The 10,192-nt window shown below is 37.6% G+C and overlaps 1 protein-coding gene across 2 annotated transcripts; it reads right to left on the reverse strand.

Annotated features, from left to right (window-relative positions):
- Positions 1 to 2,830: 2,830 nt before the first annotated feature.
- On the reverse strand, positions 2,831 to 8,249 carry LOC110797240 (probable L-cysteine desulfhydrase, chloroplastic). Of its 2 annotated transcripts, none has more exons than XM_056842978.1 (2): positions 6,632 to 8,249; positions 2,831 to 3,375 (listed from the first exon to the last, which is right to left on the reverse strand). In XM_056842978.1, exon 1 carries the CDS (start codon positions 8,056 to 8,058, stop codon positions 6,637 to 6,639), a length of 1,422 nt encoding a protein of 473 aa, XP_056698956.1. In that variant the 5' UTR covers positions 8,059 to 8,249; the 3' UTR covers positions 2,831 to 3,375; positions 6,632 to 6,636. The 2 variants fall into 2 exon arrangements, with proteins under 2 accessions (XP_056698956.1, XP_021858023.1); XM_022002331.2 differs by having other exon boundaries at positions 2,831 to 3,463; positions 6,632 to 8,248.
- Positions 8,250 to 10,192: the final 1,943 nt, after the last annotated feature.

Genomic DNA, 10,192 nt, shown 5'->3' on the forward strand with positions numbered 1-10,192 from the left:
TATTTTGTCTGAAATAAGTCAAAAAGTAAGCCGAACAAAATAGTGAACTTGTAAGTTCAACCTGAAACTTCAGTTAAGATTTGATTGTTGTTGAACAATGATGGATTATGCAGAAATCAAGTTTTCAATTAACTCACGACTTTTTTATAATACCAATTTCAACATAATCAAACTTATTTCACCAGTATTCCTTCTCATGTCAAGCCATCAAAGAAAAAATTACGTAACAATGAATAAACGAGACACTTGTGGTAGAGAATTAGAATAAAGAGAATAACTAGTCATTGGCTCGGACAATACACCGGGTTGTTCCAAGTAATTTGGTCATATATCTTAATTAAAATTGAGAAAACGTACTAAACTATATATAAGATTTAAATAGTACTTAATTGAATTTGTTTTGTACGTGTTTCGATGATGAATTTATGTAACTTCGTAAATAATTTTATATAATTAAATATTTTAATTGAGCCATTTTGAAAAATAAACCTCAGAGTAATTTGATTAATTTTAAATAAAATATTATATGGATAAATATTGCATGAATATAGAAAGTTTTATATTTTGTAGAAAAAAAGGTCCATTTGTCTGAAAATAAATTGTAACATTTTCTTACGAATCCCAAAACTTTATCGCAACATTTTTCACTTTTTTAATTACTTTTTGTAACTTTAAATAATGTAAATGCAATAAAAAATTATAATAAATAAATCATAAGGTGTAATAGTTTTCGTAAAAATTATGAGTAGAATTGAAATTATAAATATGAGTTAATTATTTTTGAATAATTTATGATACTAAATATTTTTTTAATTTTCCATTTTTTTCAACAACGGAACTCCATGAATAAAATATTATTGAAGATATATTTTATGTTCACTATTTCAAGCTCGAGGATGAGTTCAACCGTTCACCAATAATACATGACTTACAGTTTCAACTTGTTGCAACCTGCTTTTTGTTCAGATCGTATATTTTATATATTTTGTTAATTTTTTTAACTTGCAGACATTTAATACCGAGTTAAAGTCCGACCAGAAAGGGTGAAGACACCGAGACAAAATGAGTGGGATAAATATGGAAACTTGCAAAAACTTTCCACACATGAAAAATATTTTAACAACGGAGCTAATCTTTGCAAGTGACACTCAATTTCTAGAGAGTTACAAAGTATAGGTAATATATTTGGACCTTTATAATTAAAATTGGCTGACAACATTTATCTCGCGTTGAAATGCATTTGCTTCGTAAATGAATTTATGTAACTTCGTAAATGATTTTATGTAATTAAATATTTTAACTGAGCCATTTTGAAAAATAAACTCAGAGTAATTTAATTAATTATAAATAAAAATTGCATGCATAAATATTGCATGAATATAGAAAATTATATATTTTGTAGAAAAAAAGGTTCATTTGACTGAAAATAAATTGTAACATTTTTTAGGAATTCCGAGACTTTATCACAACATTTTTCACCTTTTTAATTACCTTTTGTAACTCAAATAAATGTGTATATATATAGTGTAATAATTTTTGTAAAACCATGAGTAGAATTGAAATTATAAATATGACTTAATTATTTTTGAATGATTTATGATACTAAAATATTCTTTTAATTTTTCATTTCTTTTAACACCGAAACTCCATGAATGAAAATATTAGTGAAGATATATTTAATTGTAAGGAGTATGTCTCATCATAATTATTTCTATCTCTGCTACTTTCACCAACTTCTCGTTACAACAAAAAAAAAATCAAATTCCATTTGAATTTTTTTACAAAAAGGTTAAATAGATTATTCAAGAGATACGTATTAAAAATTTGTAAAAAAATTGACGTTAAATTAGTTTTGCGATAATAAAAAAACTAAAAAAAAACTAATACAGAGCATCAATTTTTGTACAATACCTTGGTTTGCTCGATTCCGAGTTAAATAAAACATTAGTTATTAGTTTATTACATACAAAATTATATGCTCCATTAGACAAATTCCGACAAAAAATCTATACATTTAAGAAAATTGATATAATGAAAGGTATTTAGTGATATCAACAAGCCTTGGGAAAATCATAAATACGGAGTACATTCAACATTCAATTTCAAAAATCTTAAATGAACAAATACCCCCTTTGGCCTCTTTTATTGTTTGCTTCCCAAAGGGGTCGAGACATTCAACTCTATAGATTATATGAATTTCCAGTTCCACATAAACAATAATAAATTACCTCTACAACTAATAGCAAATTAATGTAATGCATACAACTAATAGCAAATTAATGTAATGCAAACCAGCATCATTTAGATGTTCTATTTACAAAGATTATTTGTGTTTGCCTAAAACTCAAAAACACGCCCGACTAGGCACAACAACAAAAGTACACTTCGCGCCTGAAAAGACCGATGTTTCTTCGATATATGCAGTTTTTGAGGTGAAGTGACATGGGGTCATAAAGCAAGATTTATCCGATCGGTCTCAAGAAGTGATAAGCTTACGTAGCCTGTCAAAACGTGAAGTATCGAGGTTTTGGATGTTTGACCTTTGCAGAAGATTTGACTGAACTTCCTTTCATTCTCTGATTTAGATCTTTTCTCTTTGGCTAAACAGTTGTAGATAACATATTAGTGAAAGTGAAAACTATCAAATTTTCTAATTTCTCGAAGTGTTCAAGACACATCTTACATGTATGTATGTCGTATGCTAGACACACCACCTGCAGTGTACCAACTTTTTTTTTTTGGTTCTACTACGAGAAGTTCTCGCCGCCTTTAACGAGTGGTACATTGTACCAACTATGACCATAATAGAAAAAAAGTTACGGTACAAAGATTCCGAGTCATCCAACATTATACTAATTATAAAAGTAGTACTTCTTTATCTTTGGAAACATTTTTCCAGAGAACAGACAGTTGATAAATTAAGGCATACAATCATAGTGAACACTAATCAGTAATCAACTAATCATCTGTCATAAGCAACTCTTTGGCCTGATCACCCTCTATTGTTCTTCTCTTGCTCCAGTACCAACTTAAGCACGGCAAAAAGAATTAATAAAAGAGGGCGATAGTTATTTCTTAACTACCATCAGCTGAAAATTGTAAAACAAATGAGAAATTCATACTGCAGTTACCCTGAAATTATTAAGACAGACCTAATAAAACTGGTCTACACTAAAGTCGAACTAAATCATGCAAATAAAATGTCCTACAAAGCAACTCATTTACACAATTCTCAGCAAAGCCCCCGACAAGAGCCACTAGGAGGCCATCCCAGCATTAAACAGGGCCAAGGAACACCGTTCAAAGTTGAAAGGCACTATACAATTAGATTCATCATCAGTTGAGTATCTCGAACAACATCATTGGGGCTATGTCCTGGAAAGCCACCGAGAAGATTCAAAGGTTTGACATGGGACAGATACAAATTATTCATGAAAGCTTATGAATAGCGTTTACCATTCACCTACACGAAAACGGAAACCAATAAGGTTACAAAGCAGTAAAGTTGAAATTCAAAGTTTATCATCAGAAAGCATAAAAGCAAGATAGTTAAAACAATTTTCATTTGAATGTGAGAAAGGATAAAATACCCTAATGAATGACATATGTGAAAAAATTTCAGACAACATCCAAGATGTTCTTCAAGTTAAGCACTCAGAAATCAGAACACAAATGTGTCAACGGCACTAATATAGAGGTGCTTACTCAAATGCTGAACACTAGAATACGGAAATTCCTTTTTATTACAAGAGTGGTAGAGCCAGCTTTTGAAAATTAAAGCAAACAAGAAATTCTCAGATGGCAATAGGACAATTAAGCAATTTACATACTTTTGATCCACTTGGAAGTTGGAATCAGAAATTTTCTAAGCTGGTCAGAAGCCACTCGTTGCGCAATCAAGTGTACTTGCCGAAGTAGTGTTGTACTGTTGTGCAACTATACTACCACCTGTGGTATGAAAGGGCTAAATCTTACAAGTCATTTACCTGGAGAACAGATTAATAAAGTTGGGGCTTATTATTAGTTGGTCACTGATCAACGATCAGTACATGTCTTCATAAGGAGGAGAAAAATGGGCAGAGTTCTGAGAGCAGAATATAACCTCATCGATGGTAGTGATGCAACGGTGCTGGATTTTGAGGGGCAGAGCAGAGAGTGAATTGGCAGCTTCTCTAGGATGCAAGAAGGGTCGATGAAAGAAACATGGAAAAGATATGGAGGACTGGAGGAGTTATAAAGCCTAAACAGCTCCTAGAAAAGAACTTCCTTAGTGTAAGCTTAATCTTTTTATATCTGTATAAACAGTAGTAGTTAACTAGTCTTAGGAGTTAAGACCAGGAAAGTATATAAAACCTTCTACTATTTGATATATAAGCTACAGTAGGAACGTTATTGTATTATCTATGGCTTAAGACAGAAGTTCATATACTTATCTGTCAACAACTCAACACTTAATGGACAATAAAGGGAACAAGGTCAACTTTCAAATTTACAACTTTAAGTTTAATACAACATCACCCACTGACCCACTTGTCCACTGTTCTACCAATTTGGCATTTGGTATGGGGTATTTAAGAAACAGAAAGGAAACCAAAACATCTGTTTCCGCTGAAGGCGTTTGGTTGATGTCTTTATTAATTCTCTTTATTTCATTTTTACACTTTATGACCCCCCTCCTCCAGGGAATTCAAAACCCCAAACTCCTCTACACCATGACCAAACTTGATCACCCCTTGACCACAGTCCTAATATTCCTAAGTCCTAACCCCAGCCCAGAAGTCAGCATCCCCACATCACCAAACACCAGCCCCCACAATCTCGATCCCACTGCTGTCCCATAACCACCACCAGACTCTACAATCCCACTGCCGTACGCACTAACCAAATCAGACAACCACCTATAAAATAACAACCCCACCCAGCAACCAAACTCCCAATCCCCAACCAAAAGCACACAACCTTACCCACAGCCAAACATTCAAAACAGGAGTTATCTAATTCAGCAAATAGTAAAAGGCAGTTAATACGTGTGGTACATTTTGGCATAATTTAACAATACTAGGTAATGAATATAGTACTCGTACTCAATATTGTAGTGGTGATTGTGGAAAATTAGGTAACAGTGGACCAAACTTGCATCACCCACCAGCCCATAACCACCCACCCATCAGCCCATAACCACCCACCCACCAAAACATGTCCACCAACTCAGAACCAACACTGCAATTCTACGTATATGAGATCAAGAGAAGATTTGAGGCAGAGAAATAGAAGATGGTTGCTTACAAAGATCAAATTCTGGCTTTAAGTGGTCGAATTCGACCATGAAAGCTCCAATTCTGGAAGTTTTGTGGTCGAATTAGACGACAAAAGCCCCTCTTCAATGTTGTTGTGGTAACTTCAAATCAACAGCGGGAGGTGGCGGTGCTGTTGCAGATGACTACAGCGGAATGAGACTTGTGAGGCAGAGGTTCATTTGGTATTGTGTAAGTGGTGGAGTATAAAGGAGAGGGAAGTTGTATCACTTGTAAGTGATGGTTTGAGTCTTTGAGAACTAAGAAGGCATGCCGCAGGAGATCATGTGACAGAAGGGCTGTAAAATTGGGGATCTACCAAAGACCAAAAATAAGCAAATCATCTGACCGTTTTGTGTAACTTTCCTTTCCTTTGGCTGTCTTTTTTTCCATTCCTTTATTTAGCAGTGAACAAAACAACCACTTATGGTCTTTCACAGAAGTCCCCTACTTTTTCTCTTCATAAATTGTGTTGTACAATGGACACAAAATGCTCAGCATTCTACAACTCAGCATTCTAGACCAGCTAATTAGAATCTAATCATCAATAACATGCTATGAAATGAATAGACTACTTCTAAGACTCATTCGTTTGGCAGGTCTTTAATTGTAAATATCATTTACAGAACATCACCTGAATCGATGGGTAACAACGAGACCAGCAACCTACTATTTTCAAAAGTCCAATCTTGTCCTTTGAACAATCCTCCCCTTTATCGACTGACAATAAAGTAAACAGCCTTTTCATGCTTCTTTCGCACATGACTGACTGCATAAGCGCAGATATATGATCCCAACAATCGTCCCACCTGGCTGCGGATAGTCACCACCCGGCACTCAGGTGATGCTACAGTATGGAATCATGCCAAACATCCAGGGTCTAACTATTCGCACAGCATAGTCTGGCATGATAAGTTAAGACTTGAGAATAACTTGGGACCTAAGTGACATCTTAAAAGTGCTCTAAAACGGACAAAACAAAAGCAAGGAGTTGGTTCTACCGAGTATTGCAAACAGCACATGCCATTAACAGACAAGAACAATATACCTACACTGGTTACTCAGTCAAACGGAGAAAACGGACAAAACAAAAGCAAGGAGCCGGTTCTACTGAGTATTGCAAACAGCACATGCCATTAACATACAAGAACAATATACAACCTACACTGGTTACTCAGTCAAACGGAGATGCTGTTGTTTCCCATAATAAACTTACCAAAGGTCTGATACCAACAGGCAACAGCACAAACAATAGCAAGTTTCTATACAGTACAAAAAGTTATTGACAAACACGTAATTCTTAAGATGCTCATGAAAAGAAGCTAGAAAAAACACACCTTGTCTAACCATTGAGTTCAGCGCAGGTAAATCCATCTTGCACCAATTGATTAACCGCGTCCCTAAACTTATAATAATCATCAACTGTATTATAAACCTGGTGAGAAATCCGAGCATAACCAGTCACACACCCGACCTCCCCTTCCTTGGGTGGCCTGAAATAAATCGGAACCTCAACCCCAAACTTCTCCCTAAAATGGGTCCTCAACTTCATGACATCATCATCATTCTTAATCCCCAAACAAGTAGGCAACCCCACCATAACCATACTCGCACACATTTCAGGGGAGCACCCCAAATGTGTCCCCCAAGCTTTCGCCAACATCTCCCCCATCTCAATAACCTTATCATGATTCCTCTTCATAATCCCTTCAATCCCGCCCTCGAACCGACTAACAAACTCCAAAACCTCCGGCACCACGAGCTGGGAGCTATAATCCCGAGTCCCAATCCACGCGCTCTCCACCGGCAACCCGTTCCCATACTCATGCGAAACCACAGGATGATGAACATCATCATACTCCAACCCACCATCCTCTTGTTCCTTCCTCTCCTTCTTCCTGCAATACAAAAAGGCTACCGAAGGCGGACAAAAGAACCATTTATGCAAATTACTGGTATAGAAATCAGCCCCAATATCCTCCATATCAATCTTCAAACACCCAATTGCATGAGCCCCATCAATAAAAACCTGATCAACACCTTCCTCCCTACAAATTTGCACTAACTCTTTAACAGGCAAAACAACACAAGGCATAGAAGTAATATGATCAATAACAGCCAACCTAACCCTACGATTCTCCAACTTCGCCAAATTCAATGCATTCCTAAACTCCCTAACAATCTCACCGCTATCGAAAACCGGAAATGGAAGAGGTACCTCAATAACATGGCCACCGGCGCGCGAGACGTACGCATGAACAGACTTCTTCACGGAACCGTACGCGTAATGGAGCATAACAGCGGCGTCACCGGGGGCAAATCTCCGTTCGGAGAAAGCGCGGGAGACATACTGAAGGACAACAGCGGTGGCAGTGGTGGCGTTGTCGACGAGTGAGATTTCGTCGAGGCGAGAGGCGTTGATTAAGGGGAGGAGAAGACGGCGGGAGGAGTCAATCCCGGGGCGGAGGAGAGAGAAGTAGAACAAATCGGGTTGGCGGAGGAAGAGGAGCTGCCACCGTCGTTGGGCGGAGATGACGGAGGAGGGACAGCATCCGAAACTTCCGTTGTTGACGCGGGCAATGGCGGGGTCATGGTGGGCGAATTCAGCGGCGATTTCGGAGGGAGAAATTAGGGTTTTGATAGCGGTTTGATCTTGTTCATCTTGTGGAGGTTGTTGTTGGTGGTGGAGGGGGAGGTGGTTGAGCTTGGGTTTCTTGGGGGTGTGGGCGCCATTTTCAGGGGAGGGGAGAGAATCGGAAGCCATGGGAGGTGGGAGGAGAGAGAAAATGGGAGGAAGGAGATGGAGATCAGAGACAGAGGAGAGTGAGAGTGAGAGTGGAAGCCAAAAGAGATGATAAGATTTTGAGAGTATGACACGTCAGACGGTAGAGACTAGAGAGAGAGTGGCCGCCGGGGAGAGGAGAGAGAAAGTGGATTTGAGGTTTGGGGTTTATGAAATGGGTGGGGTTCGGGAATCAGGATCTAGGTTTGGGGCCGGTCCGAATATCTCTTTCATAGTTTTTTTTTTTGTTTTTTTGAGAAAATGTATTCAAATTTTTTTATTACTCAATAAAATCAATTCATTGTATGAAAATTATTCACAATACATTTTGGCAAATTTGCCAAAAACAACCTTTTATAACCATTTTTTTTGCAAAAAACAACCTTTTATAGTTTTTTTTGCAAAAACAGACCTAAAAGTAAAAATAATTTGCAAAAGACAGCCTTTGGCATTTTCAGGTGTTGACTTTCATTTTTCCGGTTTGACTTGGCTGGTTTTACTTATTGCACCCACTTTCCATCCCTTTTTCTCACTTAAACCCATTTGGAGCCAAAATAAAACCCCAAATTACAACCTTCTCTCTGTTCTTCATCCTCGTTCTTCATCCTCCACCAAAAAAAATATCCTCTCTTCTTGCTTTATCATTTGCATGAAATTGGTAGATTGCTGCTATACTAAGTGATTTTCGGCACTCTACCACTAATTTTTGGTAAGTTTTGTTCATTAATTTTGCCTAATTTTAATGTAGGAAACTTAGGGTTTTTTCCCCCAATTTTGTGAATTGATTCGATTTTGTTGATGGAATTGCCTTCTTCATTCCTTTATTGGGTGCCATTAGAGTACAACAAAGCAACAAAGAGTTGAGCCAAAAACAGAAAATGACAGTGAGAGAAAAGTTGGAAAATTTAACCCAAAAATGGAAAAAAAAAACACTTCAATTTAAGTAGTTGAAGAAAGTAACGTTTGAACTTGATGACTTACCGCATTCAATGAAACTTCATTGACGGCGGAGCTACATTAATGGCGCCTGAGTTCTTCAAAGGTTTTCTCAATTTTTTTTTTTTTTTAGGTTTTCCCCTTTTATATCCCGGGAAAAGGGAAGGAAAATGGTGCACTTAATGAAAATCGTGAAGGAAATAATGCCCTTGGTCCAAGTATGCATTCTATGTTAAGTCTAATAAATGCGGTTCAGTATTAATTAACAAGTTAATAATTCAGTGAGATCAAGTGAGCTGAATGCCTAGCTAGAGGCCGCTTCAGTTCAAGTGGAATTAATGATATTAATCCACAGCTTACTCTTGACTGAACCCGTAGGGTCACACAAATAGTACGTAAACGGATCAAGTATTTAATGGCATTAAATACTCCATCTATGGATATTCGGAATCGACGGATCTTGGTTTCAGTGGGAGCTGAGATCGTCACAGGCAAGAAATGAATACTCCGGAAACGATGATATTCCGGAAACGGAAATATGGATCGTATCGAAAATATAAATATTATCCAAGTCGTAGATGTTGCCGGAAACGGAAACATGGTACGTATCGGAAAATATTATCGGAAATGGAAATATTGCCGGAATCGGAAATATTGCCGGAAACAGAAATATTGTCAGAATCGGAAATATTATCGGAATCGGAAAATAATTCCGGAAACGGAAATATTAAATATTTGTTCGAAACGGAAATTAATTCCGGAATCGGAAATATTAAATATTGTTCGTATCGGAAATGAATTCCGGAATCGGGAATTTAATCGGAAGCGTATCGTACGAATTAGCATCGGACGAGGCCCGCTAGACGAAGGCCCAGCACGAAGCCAGGCCATCGCCCAGCGAGCCGCACGCAGCAACGCACGCCTCGACCAGGCCCAGCGCAAGGCCAGGCCCAGCCAAGGGCGCGCGCGCGCACAACACTGCACATGGGTTGTGCGCCTGTCGTGGGCCGCAAGGCCTGCGCGGGTGCACGGCTTGTACGATGCGTGTGCGGGAAATCCTAATCCTATTAGGATTTGTGCAAAGATTAAAATCCTAATCCTATTAGATTTGCTTTGTTATTTAAAGTCCTAATGAAGTTCTAATTAGCAAATCCACATCCTAGTAGGATTACAATTCCTT

This window comes from Spinacia oleracea, chromosome 4, assembly GCF_020520425.1.
Source record: "Spinacia oleracea cultivar Varoflay chromosome 4, BTI_SOV_V1, whole genome shotgun sequence".
NCBI classification, from domain to species: domain Eukaryota; kingdom Viridiplantae; phylum Streptophyta; class Magnoliopsida; order Caryophyllales; family Amaranthaceae; genus Spinacia; species Spinacia oleracea.